Source organism: Ciconia boyciana, chromosome 1, assembly GCF_034638445.1.
Source record: "Ciconia boyciana chromosome 1, ASM3463844v1, whole genome shotgun sequence".
NCBI classification, from domain to species: domain Eukaryota; kingdom Metazoa; phylum Chordata; class Aves; order Ciconiiformes; family Ciconiidae; genus Ciconia; species Ciconia boyciana.
The window spans coordinates 14,480,456-14,502,183 of NC_132934.1; the positions used below are offsets into that span (position 1 = coordinate 14,480,456).

At 39.5% G+C, this 21,728-nt stretch overlaps 2 protein-coding genes across 11 annotated transcripts in view; one reads left to right on the forward strand and one right to left on the reverse strand.

Annotated features, from left to right (window-relative positions):
- Positions 1-10,266, reverse strand: part of FBXL13 (F-box and leucine rich repeat protein 13) — a 96,667-nt gene extending 86,401 nt beyond the window's left edge. The window contains 4 exon segments of the mRNA XM_072858889.1: positions 505-598; positions 3,237-3,340; positions 9,941-9,978; positions 9,981-10,266. Coding sequence (XP_072714990.1) covers positions 505-598; positions 3,237-3,340; positions 9,941-9,978; positions 9,981-10,266 — 522 coding nt within the window.
- On the forward strand, positions 9,826-20,052 carry ARMC10 (armadillo repeat containing 10). Of its 10 annotated transcripts, none has more exons than XM_072859096.1 (6): positions 9,826-9,973; positions 12,527-12,672; positions 13,858-13,992; positions 15,315-15,491; positions 16,581-16,652; positions 17,935-20,051. In XM_072859096.1, the coding sequence occupies exons 2-6, from the start codon at positions 12,556-12,558 to the stop codon at positions 18,187-18,189; spliced, it is 756 nt and encodes a 251-aa protein (XP_072715197.1). In that variant the 5' UTR covers positions 9,826-9,973; positions 12,527-12,555; the 3' UTR covers positions 18,190-20,051. The 10 variants fall into 10 exon arrangements, with proteins under 10 accessions (XP_072715197.1, XP_072715218.1, XP_072715189.1 ...); XM_072859117.1 differs by lacking the exon at positions 9,826-9,973 and adding an exon at positions 10,299-10,496; XM_072859088.1 differs by lacking the exon at positions 9,826-9,973 and adding an exon at positions 10,300-10,537.
- Positions 20,053-21,728: the final 1,676 nt, after the last annotated feature.

The following is a 21,728-nucleotide window of genomic DNA, read 5'->3' on the forward strand; positions in this document are numbered from 1 at the left end:
TTCTCTGAATGTTTTAAAACAGCAGTTTTTCTTCTCTACAGGTGACTTTTTGACCAGTAAAATGAAAATGTTTACCTCCTATTGCTTTATGTACATTAATACTGTGTTTAACTGTAACTATTAATTGTTAGTCTTGATAGCACTTTCCAAGATTTATCAGTTCAAGTGTAATTTTAGGAATCAGCCTAAGTAAAACTAAATAATCCATAGAAAAAACACGTCATTGAAACTAGATTCATATTTATGTGGAACTCTTTTTTAAATTATGACCAAATATGAAACAGGAACTACTTGTTCCCTACCATATGCCTAGATGCTATGCTCACCTCTGATGACAGTTTTTGGATAAAAATCAGTATCAACAGAAAGAAATGCAAAGTATCATATTCCTCGCATTAGCTATAGAAGAGTAACATGAGAAAACTTAAAAACAGAATATGAGTATTCTGCATTAGAAGATCTGTTCACAGCATAGAGTTAATGCAAATGTTCAGTGATTTTTACCAGTTGTTCACTGTCAAGTCCAAAAACAGTGCTCAGGCAAGTTTCTGAAATCCTCTTTAATTCTGGGTGTAAAGACAGATCAAGACACATATACCTTTGAGAGAGAAGTAAATTATATTAACCATATTAGCATCCCCAAAAGAAAATGCATCTTTTCTCTGTACTTAATAGATTATATTTACATGTTATGGTATTACAATGTTATTAAAAGATTAAGACCTATATCATTTTCATTACAAATACTCATAGCAGCTATTTTTAAAATGTGTTTACAAAATATGAAAACAAATTATCATGTTTTATTGCTACTCTTAGAGCTATGTTGAAATACTGTGTACATCAGTGCTTAATACATTCCATGTAATATCTATCTTGGTAATTTCCTATCAGATTATACTATTTTGTTTCTCATCTTAATATTGACTGAACAGCCATTTCAAATTTTCACTAGTTGGAGCAATGTTTCCTGCTGTTGCAGATAGGCCATGTCATGCCTAGGTAGGTAAGCTGTTTCGTTTTCATGAAAAAAAAAAGAAGACACACTGCAAGAGCCAAATAAATCAAAAAAGACTATGCTGCATTATGCTTCCATGAAAAATATGGAAACAAAAAGTATTACCAGAGGGCCAAAATTAAAAGAGAAATCAAGTCAAGAATTCAACTACTAGGAACGACATCATAAATAATGTAAAGTAAACAATAAAACCTCATCATTATGATTCAGGTTGTTGGTGCACCCTGTGATACAAGGCATTGTGTTACCCCATGGAGAACCCCAGGGAAAGGACACAATAAGGGCACAAATCTGCATCACCCACTGTAATAATGTGACCTGCTACCACAATGTCTGTAAGTCAGTCTATAAGTGCATGCAGGGTGGTTAGGGGTCCAGACAACTCCTGAGATCTCTGCTTGAGTGGGCCCAAAGATTAAGGATTTATTATCCACCTCCTACTGAAAACTTCAACCAGAAGTGACAATTGCACAGAATATAAAAGCGAGGTAAGTACCTCCCTGGCTAGCCCTTTGAAATTACAGCTTCTTCACATTGCAAAAGATGCCTGTTTTCCTAGCATTAACCATTACTTTGTCCATTATATCCCATTCCCCCTTTTTTCCAACTATCATTCTCTAAGCTTTTCTAGCTCCCATCTAAATAGATCAGTAGCGTCTTTTGGGGTCAGTTTTAATCCAGTGATGAACAGATTGCAGTTTTCTGACAACAATGAGGCATTTTACAGAACTCAGTATCTCAACAGACCAGTCCCTTACTAAAAAGTTGTATCAGTGACAGGACACCTACTTAACCTTAACTCTAAAAAATTATATTGTATAGACTTTGCATGTAACACGGAATTTAATTCATATTGAACTAACACTTTCCATCTCCTTCCTGTACAAAGTTCTTTCACTCCCCAGCAGAGTTTTTGCCTCCAGGCATCCTTGTTGTTATGAAATTTTGTTTATCTTTTTTCTTATCTTCTTCTTCCCTTACACTACAATCTCAGCAGAAGTTCTTCTCAATATTTAAAGTTTTCTTGCAGCTTAATCCTGATGATATCCTAAAACATCAGGCTTGATTATTACACAGCTGTGACATCTACAAATGAAACTGCATTCTTGGATGAAGTCCAGTGAGTAAAAAAAGGAGGGTACTCTATCTTCTCAGTGATTCATGTCAATGCAAGTACCATTATAGCTTGTTGCTCTTCCCTCTGCACCAACTGAAGTTTTTATCCTGATATTCAAAACCTTCGATAGATCAGAATTTATAAACCTCAAAGATGGCATATTTACAAAACCCAACTTTTCTTGAAACACACCTGAACCATGAAATCACTTAATTATATGTGCAAGTTAAAGCAGGAGAGGAAGTAACTTTCACAGGAGCTGCACCAACAGTAATGAACATGCTTCAAAAAAAGGTAAGAACATATGATCTCACAATATTCAAAACTAATGCAAAACTCTGTGTCTTGTTTTCTGCACAGTAAGCTAAGAATACACATATACACTTTCTTTTGTCAGGTACAGACTAACTATAAATTAATCAAGGGCTTTTTTTCTAACAGTGGGCAAAAACCATTAACAAGTCAGAGAAAAAGCACTTGCTGTGAAACATATGTTTAAAAATTCAGATGGCATTTTTAGCCTATAGAAGTTGTACATATTTTAGAGACCAAAGCCTGCTCCCATTTAAGTCAATCACAATATTGTTTACGATTCCAGTGTAACCAGAACTAAATTCTTAGTCTTTTTTATCTCATGCTGTGATGACTTCACTTACTTAATAGGGTGAAACAACACACAGAGGAGAGAAAAAATGAGAAATACTACAATTAATTATTCAGTCCTTGAAGGCCACATCCCTGGTTCATATAGGTAAATACACTGTGAACAGCAATGAAGTTATAACAAGTAACACTACCTCGGTTTTGCTTACCACAAAAGTAAGGGTTTAATATAGTAACTAAACAAAGAGGAGCATAGTCATTAGATATTCTGTAGACAAAAAAAGCCATAGATATCAAAAGAAAAATATTTTATATGTTTTTAGAAGATATTGTCTTACTGTATTCGCAATATCATATACCATTAATATTTGCAAAAAAAAGCAATATTAACATTTAACTTGCAGTCTACACGGTAGGTGCTGTGCTGTTTGCATGTTTCAAAAGTCCAAGTTCAATATTATAAACCACATAGCACACACACAAACATTTAGTATGTACCGGAAGACAGCATCTAATTCCTTTTCCATTATTTCTCTGAGCTTTTCCTCTAAAAAGGTAAGTGGATCTTCTGGACGCATGACAATTACACCACAAAGCAGCACCTGCAAAAAGAAACTGCAAATTAATGTCTTTGTGTTAACAGCAAAGTAGCATCTAGGTATGATGCTAGGTATGAAACTGTTAAAATAAACACAAGTTTACCAGCACCTTTTAAAATATTGTAAAATAGAGGCATTTCTTTTTATCACTTACCTTCCCTTTCATTCAATTTTTAAAGGTAGTCTTCCATGTATCAGCGTATTTCAATTGCTAGACTTCAAAGCACTGGGTTTAGGATAGTAATAAAATACGTGGTATTTCTTTAACAATTCCTACTAAGAATTTCATTGCTTTTAATGTGCATTAAAGAAAATATATAGAAGATTGGATAATTTTATTTACTTAATGAAAACCAGAATTTAAAACAAGATTAATCCTGTGTAGTAAAGAGTATGTTGGATGGGAAGCATGACCAGAAATTGATCTTGTAACTGGTATTGAAAACAAAATGCAGTTTAAAAAAAGATTTGGTTTTCAGGATTGTGTTATCACACTAGTTTGCATTATCTTCTAGTAATAATGCACAATAACAGATGAACCATTTTTCTAATCTGTCCTTTAGCTGTCTTCAGCTAAAGGACATAGATCATTTATTTTTGAATTGTGAGCTCACATACAGCAAGAACATCCAAAGTATATTGATTTTTAAAAGCATATGGGCAAAGTGCAGTTATTTAAGTGAGTATTTAATGGAAACTATAAACCAGAAGTTTTTGTGCCTAGTAAAATTTCAAAACATGACTGTGTATCTTTAACTAGACATTAATGTACATTAATGCAAAAGCTGCTGCCCTGGGACACACTCTCTTATTTATATTTCCCTTTGTTATACAGAAACTAGCTTTTATTAGTTATCAGAAAAATAACATCTGAGTTTTTAGATTTTCTTCCAGCCCTGACACTTCAAGAACTGTTTTCTTCACCTCTGCCCACTTTTCACTACTACCACTCTCCATGGTGCAGTTGGATGGTACACATCTAAATTTTGCCATTCAGAGTCTGCTCTAGCCTCCGTAAGCTTATCACCAAAATTCTGACTATACAATCTAACCATCCACTTATGTTTAATTTTCCCAAACCACAGCCTTTCACCTATGCACTCAGTGGGTAGAAATACTTTCTTCATTTTGTAACATCTATATTGATTCTGACTTGTTATTACTGTAATACAACTGATCTATATAAATATAAAACTAAATTTTAAAAACAGGAAATATCTGAAACAACTGCTACATGTTTGATGGATCGAGACAATACAAGAATATAATGGTTTACTCACTGTACAAACTCAAATAATGCAATACTAGTTTCCTTTCAAGACATGGCCTCTTGCTATTATTAAATTAATGTGGAGCATCTGCTTGAATCCTTTTCAGGAAGCATGGTGGGAGGACAAGGGAAAAGAGGAAGGCTCTAAATCAAAACCATGCTATGGATATAGAGCAAAAGCCACGCACAACATAGAGGCAAGAAAAGGCACCCTGTCAGTAGGCTCTCAGTCTGTAGAGGCAGAGAGCAGGGCAGGCAGGCAGAGGGAGCAGCCTGGGAAGTTTTGCATGCTAGAGAGGCCTTCCACATGCTAATCAGAATACTATGTAGAACCAGAATCAGGCAATAATGTAAACTGTAAGGGATCTTTGAAGGTTGTGAAACAAAAGTTGTGGATGACCCATCATTGGAAGTGATCAAAGTCAGGCTGGATGGGACTTTGAGCAACCTGATCTAGTGAAAGATGTTCCTGCCCATGGCAAGGTGGTTGGACTAGGTGATCTTTGAAGCTTCCTTCCAACACAAACCTTTCTATGATTCCATGATTCTACGATTCTAAGTTAAGACCAACATGAACGCAAAGAAAAATATTTCTTTATGCACAGATACAACGAAAGGCGACTGTCTTCAGTTTAGACACCTTGAATACCACTAATCAACACACTGATTCCAACCTTGGCATCTCTTCTATCTCCTTAACAAAAATGTAATTTGCAAGATATATCTTGATGGTTGACTATCTTAAGAAAATATTATAAAACCATCACTTGTCATTGTAATTCATGACATATAATATCATTTTAAATAATATACAGGCAGTTAAATGGCTTTCACCACTAATTTCCCTATGGACAGATTTCCCACAGCCAATCCCAACGTTGGTCGGCTGCTCCCTCTGCTGGATTATGCCAGTACATGTCTGCCATAGGAATGCCATTTTTTATTATTTCAAGTTTTGTTTACCTCCCCCCCCCCCCCCCCCTTTTTCAAACAAACACAAACAACTTTTTTTTTTTTCCTTCTGATGTTCTGAAAGGTCTCCAACACAGGAAATCCAAACTATCCAACCATGCACTGGAGTGCAAGGCCTCTGTTTAACAGTTGAGACTTCCTTTATAAAACTTAAATAAGGAAGGAATTGTAAGACCTGGTCTTCCAATCCTCATTCAGGTACTCCTCAGTGATGCCTGGGCCAGGTGTAAAACCAAAAACAATTAAGCTGAATCTGTACAAGTCTTGCTATTTCTATTAGACTTCTACAAGACTCTCAACAATCTGAAAGAGTCCATCTACAATTTTTCTCAACCTATAAATCTTATTTATTCATAACTGTAAACTACTAAAAGTATACTCATACGTCAAATGATCATTAGTCACATATCACCACAACCCCAGCTAACCAACTACCAAACAAGTGTTTAAAAAAAAAATCAACAAAACTACTACAGTGCAACTAAGTTATCAGGCTAGAATTAAATATTTAGGTCAGTTTTTATATGAACTGCTTCTATTCATCAATCTGAAAAAGCTCTTCTGTTGTTTAAAAGTTCAGAAAGGAAAAGTCCTAAAATCATGCAGCATTCAGTTTAAAGCTCAGTAATGGAAGAATCCGTTTTTAGCCTTCCTTCCTGTGTACATTTAGCAATTGTTAAAAATACATTAATACCTACATATATATTCTTATTCCTTATTCATGTGTGAAAGAGAGCTATTGAGAATCAGCATATTCATCACCTGAATAAAATATTTGATACTGATATCCAACAAGTTTTACAAACTCTTCAGCTGTAACATTTTTTCATCATTGAAATTACCTCAGTACACAGAGCAATAGTTTTGCTGATGTTAACAGACATTTTCTAAACAGTAACCTCCATTTATTTCCAACACCAAATAGGCAGCATGACTGAGTGGAACGGATGATGACTATCAGCTGTGCCTTAGAAAATATTCCTTAAGAGGACGAAGAAACATCCATGTTTTGTCTATAAAGTTTTCCAAAACAAAAAGTTTCAAGATCTAAGTTCTATGCCTCAAAAATCAGGTAATCTAAACACAACGTATTCATTGTTACCAAAACAATCCTAACAGTGGTATATTTTCATCATTTTCTCTTACTCCTAGTCCTGGAAAAATCAACACAGCATGTACCCAATAGTAATTTATTAGAGATAAAACAAGCTTTAAACTTAATGATTCTCCCAAACCCCATAAGCTACAGAATCAGTAGATGCCAGATGTAGTTTTGTTAACAGCTCCTGTTGTTTTCTTGCAAACCCTCATAATGTGCAGTGCTTTTCCAGAAGCACCTACTAAAGTCAAGACACTGTATGTTTTCCTGTCGAATATAAAAAAATTAACTAAATAGGTTCTACAAAACCTCTCTTTTCTGTGAAGTTTGGATAAAAGCCATTGACCATGGTCGGTTTTGATGTGTTGTGACTACTGCCTTTCCCTGCTCACCAGTAATGGTCTTACTGTGTCTCTGTGTCTTTCGTGCCCATTTGTGTTTCTTATGTCCACTTGCTGACTCACCATCAGCTTATAAGGCACTTGGGCAGGCAACATCTTTTGAAGAATGTACAGCACCTAGCACAACATAACATCCTGAGTCATTACCTAGGTTTCTAAGCATTATGATGATGACTATTACAAGAAGTAGTATGTGAGAACAATATACAAAAAAAATTTACCAAGAAAGATACAAATTTTGTTGTCTTGATTTGTTGCTACAAATGTGTGTTATTTCCCAGCCTCATACTTCCAGTGCTGAAGATGTGCTCTTCACTGTATGTTCAAATTACATTACCATTTATACATTTTAGCTATTCCATAACACACTGCTTAAATGTCAATGCAGTGCTATAAATATTAAATACTATTAATTCATATCTCCCTGTAATAAGAGACTACACCCTAAAACCAGATGCATTTTGCAAAGACAGTAAAAGCCTGCCATCCCCCAGAGGAGTTCTAGCAAGGTGGGCAGGAGCCCAAAGCAGGCAATTAGCTGTGGTAACGAAACTGATGCAAAACTGTGACAAAACAGTTGTCAACTTTGTCTTTTCTGGAGACCCAGAAAGTCTGGTCTGCTGCTGCTATTCCCGTGAGGGGAAGAGGAGGAAAAGAGGAGGGTGTGCAAAAAACACATAATGAGGCCAGGACTGGCCATGAGCTTCAGCCTTCCACTAACCCAGAGCAGAAAGCCTGGCTTCTCTCAAAGGCTTCTCTCTTCCAGCCATAACTGCATTCCTCTTCCTACCACTTTAGCCATTTCCCCTTCATGGCAAAATTCATTTGGGTCATACGGCAGAAAAATCTTAAGCCAGCTCTGCATCCATATTTAATTTTAACATTGTAAGAATACAGCTACTAACAGGAGTGAAAGTCGTCATACGCATAGTGTTTGCAGGATTACAGTTTGCCTGATTTTTTATGGATACTGTTCAAAAGTAAATCTGGATGAGAACTGAAAGAGAGAAATTAGATAGGAATGAAAGACTCAGATGCAGCAGGGAATCCCAAATTATTTGGACACGATTATTTGGACTCCAACTGTGTTTGGACCATGTCCAAACCACAACCTAATCATAAAAAGACTTAAGCAAATGGCCATTTTAGAACTCTATATCCTTAATTTTGAGAATACGTGTATACATGTTCATAGGTCTCGGATTAGCTTTGATGTTCTTTAATACAGGGACCAGTATCATCTCATTTATCTTTACTGTAACTTCATCTTACAGTAATTACAGAAATGTAATTAAAATGTAATAAAATTAAGTAAGAAATACGGCTAGATATCAGCAAGCACCAACCTCTAAGAAAAAACAAGGAAAAAATGCTAAAAAGATCTTACACGGGCTAATTTTTAACTGGTTTTAAGAAACTCCCTTTAATCTTAACCTTAATTATTTCATTTTTAGTTTATTAACTTAATGCCACTGTTGCTATAAAGGCATTTATAACTTTTGCTTGAAAATGTAAATATGAGCTATTTTTGAAGTGCTGAATCAAGAAATACACCTCACGCAGATACATCTTTTGTTTTTCTGTGCTTAAAAAAACAGAATGATCAAGAGACAGGCTCTCAGGAGAGGTACTCAGTCTGTGTGGCAGTGCTGCTCTGTAATTATTCTAATTGGCTCAAGATTTCTCTATTAATGTTTCCATGGAAATATTGGCTGTAATAGCTTCTTGCAAATGGGGCCTATTTTTGGTAGCTTAAAAGTATCAGGATGTCTCTTAAACTTGTATTTGTGCATTGTGCCTTTCTTTGTTTCGAGCAGACTGAAAAACAGCTGCTACAGATTTTGAAACAGGCAGAGGTGAATGTGACAAACAGGGAGGAAACTAAAGAAATACAGAGAATCAGGTAAGAATCCTAAGGGCAAACCCACCAACTCTGTTTCCCCCACAGCCCTTCACGTTGTGACAAACAGTTTTACTCTCTAACCTTTCATGGAAGTTTCATGGAAGTCCTGAGCCAGTAAATATCTAATGTGCCAGTATCCGAAATGTGGTTCACTGCCATCGTTACCCTTGACAGGCCATTAAAAACTACAGATTGTACCTGCAGCGCTCAAAAAGGAGGGAAGTATCCAGCTGAGATCTAGAGGTACTTTGTAATTAAAACTGAGGAATTTAGGCAAATCTAGGGAAGGTGCCAGTGGAGTTCACCACGTTCGCCTTCATTTCAGTCATCGTTTGAGTTTAAATATGGATTAAGAAGCAGAATGACCTTGCTCCATCTTGTTTCTATTTTTCAAGTTTTCATAAATTGTTTGAAGCAAGATATTAACAAAAGGGGGAAGAACAAAATCACGCCCCTCACCCGCAGAGCGCAGCGTTACGGGTGTGAAGGGACCCGGCGAACCGGTACGGGGGCACTGCTGCGGGGTAAAGGGGGCCCTTCGGGGCGGGGGATCGCCTCCCTTCCACGGACGCTACCGAGGGAGTTTGTGGTCCCACCAGCTCTACTGGGGACCAGGCTGCCGACCAGCTAGGAAGACCGGCCGGGTGGCGGAGGGCCAGGGACGGCTGCGGGCTGCCTCCCCCACCCCGCGGGGCGACGTGCTCCCCCCCGGGGCTGCCATGGCGCAGGCCGACCCCGCCACACTCAGGACGTCCCTCCCCGTCCGCCCGCGGCCGCGCTTGCGCAGAAAGCCCGCGGCCGCGCTTGCGCAGAAAGCGGGGCCGCGGGCCGGGTCAGAGGGCAGGCGGTGGCTGGGGGTCCCGGTGGTGGGGGCTGGAGGTGGCCGTTTCCCGCTGCTCGCTATCGCTGGGGACGGCGATGCCTCAGCCTCAGCCTTCGCGGGGTCAGCCGCCGTTACCTCGTAGACGTCGAGGAGGTTGTGGCGGCTGAAGTAAGCTCGGGGCTCGCCGTCCTGAGGGACGCCATGGCGGCGCTGGGCCCAGCCGCGGCGGCGGTCGCGTAGCAACGGGCCCGCGGCCTGGAGCTGGCCGGGCCGAGGTGCCCTGCGGTCCCCGCTGCCGCCCTCCGCCAGCGCCCTGCGCGGCACCCGCAGCCGGCTGGGGCAGGCACCCTGTCCCTGCTCCGTGGACAGCTGCGCACCCGCGTCCACCCCAGCCTGTTCCCATCGAGTGGGGCAAGGAGCGGTGGAAAGGCTGTCATGTACGGAGAGGCAGAGGGGAGCATCTACCCGTTACTACTCTGAGTGGTCGCAGAGAGCCCTTCCAGCCCTGCTCTACCAGCATTTCCTTGCCAGTGCTTTGCCTCTCCACCCTGGCCTGATTCGCAGCCCAGCTAAGTGCTACCGGCGTTTGCTGGTGCTGCCAGCGCGGACCGCGGAGGCCCAGCACACTCGCAGGCGTTAGGTGTCCGGAGGGGCAGCAGCCGAGATGGCAGCAGAGAAACCACGGCCTGGCGTTAGTATTTAAAGCCAACAGGCACAGGCAGCACTAGCAGGGTAAGGGTTTGGCCAGCAGGTATATGCAGCCCCGAGGCAAGTGTTTTCAGCGTATGTATTTTTAATATATCGCTGTATTTTGTTAAAACTTGAAATAGATTTTTTAGGGGGGTTGCGTGTGGTCTAGTTAATGTCTTTATAAATAGCTTAGCAGCTGTAAAAAGGTGCGTTTTGATTTTCCGCCCAGGTACCCGGCTGCAGCAGCCATCCCAAAGGGGCAGCCTGTTTCGGTACCTGGTGCGGGTGGTCAGACTGGCTTGGGGCCGCGGGTTATTTGTTTCTTTAAACCAAAGCTGCATCGCCTCGTCGCTGCGGGGATTTGCGCTTCGCTGCACCCCGGCAGGCTGAGGACCCCCTCGCGGCACACACGGCACCGCCGGGCTCGGCACCCCTCAAGTCCCTCGGTAGGGCAGGGCACGGCACGGCAGGGCAGCGCAGCGGGCCCAGGGCCCGGCTGCAGCAGGGAAGGGGGCCGGGGCTGAGCCGCGCCGGATGGGGCGGTGGCTTCCGCGGGCGGTCGGCGCGGCCGCGGGCAATGGGGGAGCCGCGGCGGGCGGCGGTGAGAGCGGCGGCGATCGTGCTCGGGGCGGGCGCCTGCTACTGCCTCTGGCGGCTGGCGGCGGGCGGCCGGCGGGGGCAGCGGGCTGCGGCCGGGGCCGCCCGGGGCCCGCCGTCAGGTGAGGCGCAGGGCGGGCGGGGGCGCCGCTGCGTGGCCGCAGGCCGAGCGGCCGCGGCCGGGCCTCCGCTGCGCCGGTGAACGCGGGGGAGGCCCCGCGCAGCCGTGGCGGGGCCCGGGGGGTTCCAGCCCCCGCTGGGCAGCTGCCCGCGCCTCTGGAGCGCGGCTCCAGGCCGTTGCCCGCCCGTGGCCTCGGAGACACGCTGCTCCCGGAGTGAGGGGGTACCGCTGTGCTGCTTATCGGCCCGCTAACAGCCATGCGGCGTTTTTAAAGGACTCTCGAGCATCTCGTTTTATTTTTTAAAAAGCCTGATTTCTTCTTTTAAAGTCCCCTAAAGCGTACGTCCGAGCAGTGTGTTTACTTAGTGGACTGATTCTTTTATTACAGTTATTTATGTTCCCGTGTAATTCAAAGCTAAACAAAGTGTTTAGATGAGGGTGAGGGTGAGATGAAAATAAAAAGTAATTTTGGTTTTCAAGCTAGCTCTTGGATTATCATAATTAACTTTGACCTCTTTTCCCCCCCCCCCCCCCAAAGAATTCTATGTCGTTTGCCTGGTGAGATGGTGGCAGCAAATATGTGGAATTATGAAGGACTGGTTAGCTTCTCAAAAGTCATCTCGAGTCGTCTATGACTAGTCCAGTAGTCATAGATCAGGACTTCAGGCTATTCAGCTAGCTAAATAGTTCTGTCTCCAGCCTGGCTGAAAATGGCCTTTGACAGCATTTGTGTCACCCTTTTATGAAAGCCAGGTACTCCATAACATCATTCTGACTCAGAAACAGCCTTCCTCGGTTGGCCGAGTGACACAGTTCTTAACATTGTGGCTGTTACTTTGTTAAAGGACCTCAGGGTACTAGCAAAATGTCATCATCATAATTTCTGGAAGCAGTAGTCTGCGAGTCGGAAGTTTTGTTTTCTTTTCCTACAGTGGCTAGACAGATTTCCACGTTTCATTTCAGGCAACACAAGGAAAAAAAAAGATCATGTTTGGTGAATATTCCTAATAATTTTGAAGGGGAGGTTTGCTGTTGGTTAACCAAATAGTAACGCACCCCAAGCTCTTATTATGTATTCCTTTTATTTTCTACTTTAAAAAGAGGTAGTCGGAGGACTCAGGAAAAAGCACGGAAGTCTGACCATTGTAAAACACAGTCTTTTTGCCACGATATGATGGTTGGGTACAATCAAACCTAGAACAATGCATCCTACAACTGAGAGCTAAACCTCAGCTTTGTAAAAAATGTTAAGTGGTAACTAAGTGAAATGTCTCAAACTTGGTATCAAGTATTTCATTTTTAAACACCGACAGACAACAGTCCTCCAGTGTCAACCCATACCATGGATGCGGATGCTCTACAGAAACTTATTCATTTGCTCCAGGCCACAGATGATCCATTAATTCAAGAGCAAGCTTTAATTACTCTCGGCAACAGTGCTGCCTTCTCTGTAAATCAAGTAAGTATTGTTCCATAGAAAACAACAGTGTTTCAGTACCAGTCAGTATGGAAGATGAGAGGTGCTGTTTTGCTGAAGAGTGACACAGGACCGAGAGCTACAATAGCTTGTGTTCTAAAATCCATTTTACGTCTATGCCTTAATTTCTGCTAGCCCAGATAATATAATTTACCAGCTTCACAAAATTTATCTAAGCTTAATGTTTATACAATTTAAAGTCTGTACAGAGTTCTATATTTTCAAAGTGCTGTAAATATCTTTATATCTTTTGTTGCTTGCAGTTATGTAATGTTAATGAAAAGGTTGAATTGGAGAAGGGTTAAATACTTTCAGGATCAGATCTGAAATTTACTGAGATAATTTAAACTCATTTTCTATCTTTATAAAGTTGTATGCCATTTACATCTTAGCAACTTTCCAACTATCAACTATACAGGTCTCTTCAAATGAATTGGAAATATGATGCAGAAAAACTTGGAGCTGGATGCAGGTTTTCATGCCTTTGTAAAGGTTTAACCTCCAGGGTCCCATCCTTTTTTTTTCTTTTTTTTTTTCCTTTTTGAATGGTACTTGTGACAGTTGTCTATTCTGGCTTCTCAAAACTGTTTTCTTAATAGAAATCTCTCAGAATGTAACTGAATCCCAAGGCCCATTGGCCCATTTTTCATTTTCTTGAAAACAGTACATGGTTTTTTTGTTGATGGTTAGAGTCTAAGTGAGAAAGATTAAAAAAAAATCAAGTGTAATGGAAAAGAAAGACAAAGTTTTAGAACTTCTACTCATAATAACATAAATCTGCATCTTGAAATTCTGTTCTGTTCAATCAGGACTTTTAGGTACTGTGACCTGGCTCAGCTATTCTATAAACGCATTATACAATAAGTACCTTTGATTCTTTATAATCTAAAATGCTTTAAGCATGCTTTGCAGGCCAAATTTTAAAAGTAAAGGTATTGTGCTGTTGGCAAATAATGTCAAATAATACTTTGGCCCTAAGCAGGACTATTCTTAATTTCAATGGAAGCAATAAAGCAATATCTGCTAACACTCTTTAAACAGAGTAGGCTATTCTGGAAGTCTTCATTCACGCATTCCATTTGCATTAAGATGGAAACTTTGAGGAAAGCCTTCGGCATTTAATTTAATTTTTTAATAATCTTACTAAATATCTGTTTTATATTTCAGGATATAATCCGAAATTTGGATGGCCTTTCTATTATAGGAGGGATGCTCTCAGATTGCGTTCCCAAAGTTAAAGAAAAAGCACTAAATGCACTTAATAATTTGAGTATGAATATTAAAAATCAGGAAGAGATACAGGTAAGTTTCTTAAAGGGAAAAATCAAAGTAATTGAGACACAGGAGACAGTACAGGGCTTTCAGCATATTTGTTAAATACAAGCCACAATGCCAAAATGTTTTGAGGTTAGACATAGGAGTCAGCAGATCTGGATGATCTGCACGTCCCAAGGCCAAAAGGATAACTTAAAAATGCATTGCATCACAGGGCACTTACTTTTTTTAAAAGACAGTTAGGAAACTAGGCAGTTTGTGTTCAGCTTTCACCAAATGCTATTAAACAGAGGTTGTGCTGCTAAGTTTATAGTCAAATTATGTGAGGCAAGACGATTTCCAAACATGTCTAGAACATCAGCAGTGGTTGTTTAACAGGATGGATTGCAGACTGAACTTAGCATGACTCTTTAGGCAAGGGAGAAGAAAACAGTCGTTGATCCCCTGGGTTTGTATAAGACCAGTTTTTCAGGGTGATACTTTCATCTTAAAAGAATAGTGTGTAATAATGATAATAAGTCCTGCTGGTAAGTATAGTAGATGGTGTGGACGTGCAAGTACCAACCATCAAAAAAGCATCCACTTTTGATATTATCAGATTAATCAAAGATCAAGAAGTGTCCAAACAGTGAGCTGATGCCCATTTGAAGATTTTTACTAGTTTTTTCATTAGCTTGATAAAAAGGCAGCTTGACTGTATGTGGTAGTTTGCAGCATATTTAGCGCTGAGCAACTTTTTTTAAAGAAGTGCTTGCCAACAGCAAATATCTATATAGGTAGAAAACAACTCCTTTGGTAAATGCAAAGTAATTTTTTTCTTAGTTAGGACTCCAAGATTTGTTGTATACTGTAATCCAGAAGAAAATTTGGTAAAAAGTAATTATTAATATCAGTTGTCATCACTGTTCCTGAGGAGTACTCCAGTGAATGGGCCACATGGTTGGAAGAAAGGATTTCATTCCAAGGCTTGTCCTTAGCTTGTTCTCAACATTTAAGAAGACGTTGGTTGCTGTAAGTGGTTTTTTAAGTAACTCTGTAAAGCAAATGTGCCACTTCTGAGATGGAGTCAAAGCAATTTGGGTTTTCAGAGCAATTTATGCTTCAGGAAGGTTAGTGAGCATAACTCTGTAACGTCTGCTTCTATCATGCCAATAGAATGTTTGAATATATTCAAAACAAAACAAAAAAGTACTTGTTTCCAAGAACCTTGGTCAGGTTATGTATTCAGCCAGCAGTGTTCAAGAGGTATTTATGCTACTATGGCTAGGCCGGTGATACTATTCATGACTAAAAAATCTGCTTGTATCAAAAAATGTCTTCTCTTTTTATCTCCTTCCCTTTTTCCCCAGGTATATATGACACAAGTTTGTAGGAATGTTGAGTCAGCTCCCCTGAACTCTGCTCTGCAGCTAGCTGGACTCAGATTGTTGACAAATATGTCTGTTACCAGTGACTACCACCATAAGATGATAAACTCCATTCCATGCTTTCTTCATTTGCTTTCAGAAGGAACTGAAAGGACACAGGTACTGAGTAGTGTATTGTTACAAACCATTTACGAAGCTGCTTTATTTGCCTCCTTTTTACTGTTTTTGTAAAATGGTTTAGACTGTGCTTAGAAAATCAAATATTCATTAATGATAGCAGATAGTACATAAGATCCGTAAAATACGGGTCTATATTAGTTTCTACATGTAAATTCAGAAAGAGGGGAGGAAGGCAATCTTGATAGTGGAAGCGTTGAGCTAGAGCTCTACCAAACCAGTGCTGTGTTCACTGCTATTGTCCTACGCCTTTGCTATAGCAACTCCAGAATTCTCTTCTGCTTGCTAAACATTGCTGCTGCATCACAGAGCAAGGAGGATCTGCATGTGAAAGGCTTCACTGGTGCATGAATCTCTCTAGGGAAACAGGCCAAGCAGCGATAACCTCAGTTATGGATCTCTGTTCCCTTCTGCTTCTTACATCTCTTGCAACCCTAGTGACTGCACTGGGAAATTGTGCTTATTTGTGAATTATTGTAATACTGAAAGAAGAGAAAAGCTTCAAATAGGGACCAAATTCAGTGTTTATTAAAGATATCACAGTGCCATCAATATCAATGCATTCAGTTGCTCTATCAGACCAAAACTAGTTTTCCAAAACACAAAATTCCACTAAACTTAGCAGACCTATTTTACTTAAGTACAATAAATAACGTGGTCTCTTCCTAGTGTTTAGTTAAAAGATTAGTGTCACAAGGTCCAGGAGAGTACCAAGGTGTATTTCTGTATGCTTCTGATCGCATTTTAAATACAGTACTTAACCATCCTCTGTATATTTTAAAAATATTCCGTACTTTGCCTACTGTGAGTTGTGTATAGATCTTGCCTTATTTTCATGTTTAAGGCAAACTGAATTTGCTTCTAAAATATCTATACTTAGTACATACATGCTAGTAACTCCATAAGCTCGTTTTTTTCCTATACCAAAGACTGAAGTGCACAACTCAAGATGTTAGTTGACCCATTCTACCTTTTCCTCTCCAAGTCAACACTGACATTACTGATGCCCATTACTGCTGTACTTAATGTTTTTGGAGCTTGCAATGAACTTGTATACGTTCTTCATTTCAGATTCAAGTTCTGAAAGTACTTGTGAACTTATCTGCAAACCCAGCCATGACGAGACATCTTCTCAGAGCTCAAGTAAGGTTCTTGCTGTTTCATTATATTTTTAGCATTTATACATGTGTATGTGTGTAGATATGTGCATGCATTAAAAGAATTTTAATGTATTAGAAGTATATATGCAACTCCAGAGTAAAATTCTAGGCAGTACCTGGTTAAAATTAGTAGCTAGAAGTGTACATTCTTTCACAGACTAGCTTTCTTCCAGAGTGTAGTGCAATACAGATACTGTGCTTGCAGAGGGAGAGCCACAAGGGCCTATGCACTTGAAGACAGTTGGTCATACTTCCTGTGTACCATTCCAAATAATCAGTGACAACTTGCAGAAGCCTGTTCTCACCTTCCCTTTCCACCAAAGGGGTAGTACCATGAACTTCTGTATGTAGTATATGTAAGGTACCCTGATAAGTTTCAAAAACAAACCCAAAACCTCTTCCAGACATACAGTCAGTATATAGATTGAAGACCAGGTACAAACATCAAATACAACCAGTACTGTAAATGATCCTTCTCAACAGCTGTTTCTATAGCTAACATACTGTACCCTAAGAGGATCAAATTCCACTGAAATCCCCACCCCTTTACTCAAATGCAGCCATAAACCTGTTGTCTCTAAGCACTGTAGGTGAACTTTCCCTGTGCATTTGCTTATGTCTTCATGGAGAACTTTATCTGACGTTTGCTATTGCTGGCCTTGGCATACAGGTTTATTTCAGTTATATCCTTTCCTCACACCAAAACAAAGAGTCAGGGACTGGAATGGTGCTGCATCCTCCTCCCCCTCCCCAAAGTAAATATCTTTAAACATGCAGTGGCTTTTAGTTTTGAGCTATCTGCCATGAGCAAAGCTAGTCTAGATACTACCAGCTTTTCATTATTAAAACAAGATTAGGGTAGCTAAATATTCAGTTCTCTGTTACAAGTGTATCCTTTTCTCATTATCAGATGTGCTAACACAAACACATTCAGATCACTGCAGAGGGCAAAAGCAACATTATTGAGAAGGGAGGCAGACCCTCTCAACCAAATGGAAAATTTCCAGGCAGCCGCATTTTGGAGATTGAAAGCACAAAGCATTGATTAGCCTGTGATGCACAAGCCAGTCTTTCCTAAAGAGGAAATGTGCATGTTGTGCAAGTTTCTGGCATGCTTTCACAGCAGTCGGAGTTCTGGTATTTCATAGGGTTTCTGTTTTAGATGGTTTAGGTGCAGATTTTTTTTTCCATCTTTTTTAAGTTAGCTTTAGTTACATGTACTTACTGCTGGTGGTTAAGTATGGATTATTTCTTGAATATCCTAGATGCCATCATTGCTGTTACTTTTTGACACCTGTATAAACAGAGATATTCTGCTTAGAGCCCTGGCGTTTGCAGCAAACTTGAAAAAGAACATGAACAATGAAGACGGCACCATGATTCAGGACCAATACAGTGAAGATTCGGTTTTCTTTACACTCTGCAGGGACTCTACCCCATTTGCTCAGAAACTGGCATCTTTATTGCATCACCCCGATACAGAAGTGAAAGAGCAAGTTGTGAGAATATTAACACAATAGTGATTTTTTTAAAAAGACTGACCTGATGAAAGTATCTAATCTTAAGAATGCTATGCTAAAAAAACACCAACAAAAAGCAACCAAAAAAATGACTGAATACTACCATGTTACTAGGCACAAATCAGTTACTACAAAAGAGAATGCAATGTATTTAATATAGAGAGCGTAACAGATTTCTTTTATGAGCAAGATAAAAACAATAGCTTAATTAGTACTGAGAAACCACTGTACAGCTGGTACATGTACACAAAGGGGGAGGAATAGTTTAAAACATGAAAACTTTCATATGTACAGTGAACATTTTAAATGGATGAGTGAAGTCAATCGACATATTCTTCTCAATGTCAAAGAATTTTTGTTGCCTTAAATACTTACAGCTGTTGAATAAATACCTCTATAGAATGGCGCATTAAAGATTTAGGAATTAGAGATTAGGCATTTCCATTTTATTAATCTGATACCTACTAAATGGGTGCAGCCAAATCTTAGAAAATATTAAATAAAAACAATACCAAACTATCATTGGCTTCCTACAAAATTAGTACTTTCAGTGAAAGCTGCACATTAAAGTTACCCAGCCTGTGTTTTTTCACCTTACCTGCACAGAATATATTCTAAAACTACATTCTCATATGCTTAGTGTATCCATTCCATTTAGCCAAACTGCAGTGCAGTTAACCACAACTGCGCAAGGTTTCTTTCCACACCTGAAAAAAATAAAAAGGATTTTATCTTGCTTTAAAATTGTCACTTTAAGGAAAGCATACATATTTTTCAAAATATTTTGAGTCAATTATTATCTGCAACTGCAATTCAACGTTCTCATCTTTATTAAAAAGTCTACAAGAGCAGTATCATACACATTTTTACAAAAGCTTCCTGTTCTGTAGCAGCCCTCAAGCCCGCTTTCCTTGGAAACCTTTACTCCTTTTTCTCTGCAACTGGAATGTCATCGGAATAAGTGCTTCTGTTGAATTAGCCCCTGTAAAGTTTTAGTCATCAATGCAGTGTTAATTCAAAATGAAGTGGGATACGTATAAACATCATTGTAAAAGAACCTGAAGGAAGTTTCATTGATGAACATAAAAGATAGTTGTCACGGTTTCGGCTGGGATAGAGTTAATTTTCTTCCTTGCAGCTGGTATAGTGCTGTGTTTTGGATTTAGTATGAGAATAATATTGATAACACACTGATGTTTTCGTTGTTGCTAAGTAATCTTTACACTGGTCAAGGCCTTTTCAGCTTCCCAGGCTCTGCTAGGGGCACAAGAAGCTGGGAGGGGGCACAGCCAAACTGGCCAAAGGGCTATTCCGTACCATATGACATCATGCTCAGTATAGAAGCTGGGGGGAGTTGGCCGGGGGGCAGCGATCGCTGCTTGGGGACTGGCTGGGCACCGGTCGGCAGGTCGTGAGCAGTTGCATCACTTGTTTTTTTCCTGGGTTTTGTTCCTCTCTCAGTCTCTTCTTGTTTTCCTTCTCATTACAATTTATTGTTAATTTTTTTTGTTCCAATTATTAAACTGTTCTTATCTCAACCCACGAGTTTTCCTACTTTTGCTCTTCTGATTCTCTCCCCCATCCCACCAGGGGGGAGGGTGAGCGGGCAGCTGTGTGGTACTTAATTGCCAACTGGGGCTAAACCACAACAATAGTAGAAAACCCTTTACACTAAAACGAGACTACTAATACTTCCTGAACACAGCATCATAGAGAAAGTTAAAAAAGCATCAGATGTAAAGGCTAGAAAACAAGTTTTTCACCTTGTAGCATTTTTAAGAGAGCTGTATTACCTAAACTGTTACCAGATGCTTCATCTTTCTAAGTTAATATACCCACTCTGCTCTTAATAAAATATTATTCTCTTCTCCTTCCGTAATTCAATAGGTATTTTATTTTCAGTAAGTAACTTTGCAAATAGCTAAAACTGCAAGAAAAATGTGACCTTGAAAATACAACATATGTACGCTCTGATCAATACAGGGGTAAAGCCACATGTATCTAATTTATCTACATAGGTACTTTTAACTCCTCAGGAATACAATTAAGGCAGAAGGTAGCATGATTCCCAGTCAGAACCCTGACAATTGCTGCATGGACAGTGAACTTCCCTTTCTCCTTCCCGCTGCTCCAAAAACACTGTTCATTTTGTAATAAGCAAATTACATTGCAATCACTTAATGTTTTGCCACTTCTTGTAGATTTAATTTTTTTCTGCAGATTTAATTTTTTTCTGCTTCTGTATTTAACAAAGAAAAATAAAGGCTGGGACAGACACTAAGAATTTACCAATCCCACCTCTCTCTTCTTATACAAGAACTCAGACTAGTCTGTTCTAGGTATATCTGATATATATCAGATATATGTTTTCTTAAGCTCAGCAATGGAGATGTCTAGCTGTCCTTCTCCATGTTCTCCAACCTAAAAATAAGTTTTTCAAACATCTTTTTGATAATTAAAGTTGATCTCTTACCCTTTGCTTTGATAGCTGACAGAAAAAAGTGACCATTGACCCCTTTTTAAAAAATACATGAAAACTTGTTACAGTGTTGTCTCAGTCTTTCTGGTCTAGAAAGACCTATTTTTAAATGCTTTATTCATAGAACAATGCTGTTGAGATGTTTTGAAATCATGCAAGACTCTCCAAAGTGTCTTCACACAGTGCGTCTAATTTTTGTATCCCACACCCTAGATGGAATCTTATCAGCACCAAGCAAAGCACAACAGTTACTGTTCTGCATACAAATGCTGTGAATTAACAGATCCAAAACAAAATGTATGCCATTACTGACATGTAGTCTCTGATCCTTGTAAGTCAGTACTTCTCTGCTATGTGGCTGCTTATCTAGGTATTCTGTATTTTAGTTTCATTCTTTCTTTCTAAAGTACAGAATTTTACAGAATAGTCTATTGATGATTTTGAGAACTGAAAAAAAAATAAAATCCCCAAACCCACCCTTCAGTTTTAACCATGTCCTTCAGAGTACTCAAAACATCTTGCAGGTTGGTGTCCTCCACAATATTATGAACATGTGATATGCATTATATTATCCAAATCGTTATTGAAGCTATTGTGCTTCAATACAAGGCTCAACAGAGACTTCATCTGAAATACCCTCCCAAAATCAACACTGAAAAACTGAGAGTAGTTTTAAACCAATTTTGAACACATTCTGGTGAATACACCTAGACCGTACTAGAATTACCTTTTCAAACAAAGAAATCTTGATGTTTGTCAAATATTAATCCCACCAAAGGAATATAAGCTCCTTTTTCTTACATATAAGTGTAATTGGCCCTTCCAGAACCCTTCCTCAGCATGAACTTGGACTAACTGATCTTTGCTTCCTTGTGCTGTTCTTTGTTGGTATTAAGATCTTTAAGACTTCTAGGACTTCCCAATATATATTTTAAAATATAACTGTCAACAGTTAAAAGATTACTTCAGTTGCTCCTAGCATGAAATCTCATTAACTGGTTTTAATTAGTTGCCAGAAGTTCATGTCTTTAAATTGCATGGAAATAATGTGTCTTTTTTA

Excerpts from the sequence above, each read along its gene's own strand:
- ARMC10 (XM_072859039.1), top strand. The coding sequence starts at position 11,073 with ATGGGGGAGCCGCGGCGGGCGGCGGTGAGAGCGGCGGCGATCGTGCTC. Across the intron at positions 13,993-15,314 it reads AAAATCAGGAAGAGATACAG|GTATATATGACACAAGTTTG; the intron begins GTAAGTTTCTTA and ends CTTTTTCCCCAG. Across the intron at positions 15,492-16,580 it reads AAGGAACTGAAAGGACACAG|ATTCAAGTTCTGAAAGTACT; the intron begins GTACTGAGTAGT and ends TCTTCATTTCAG.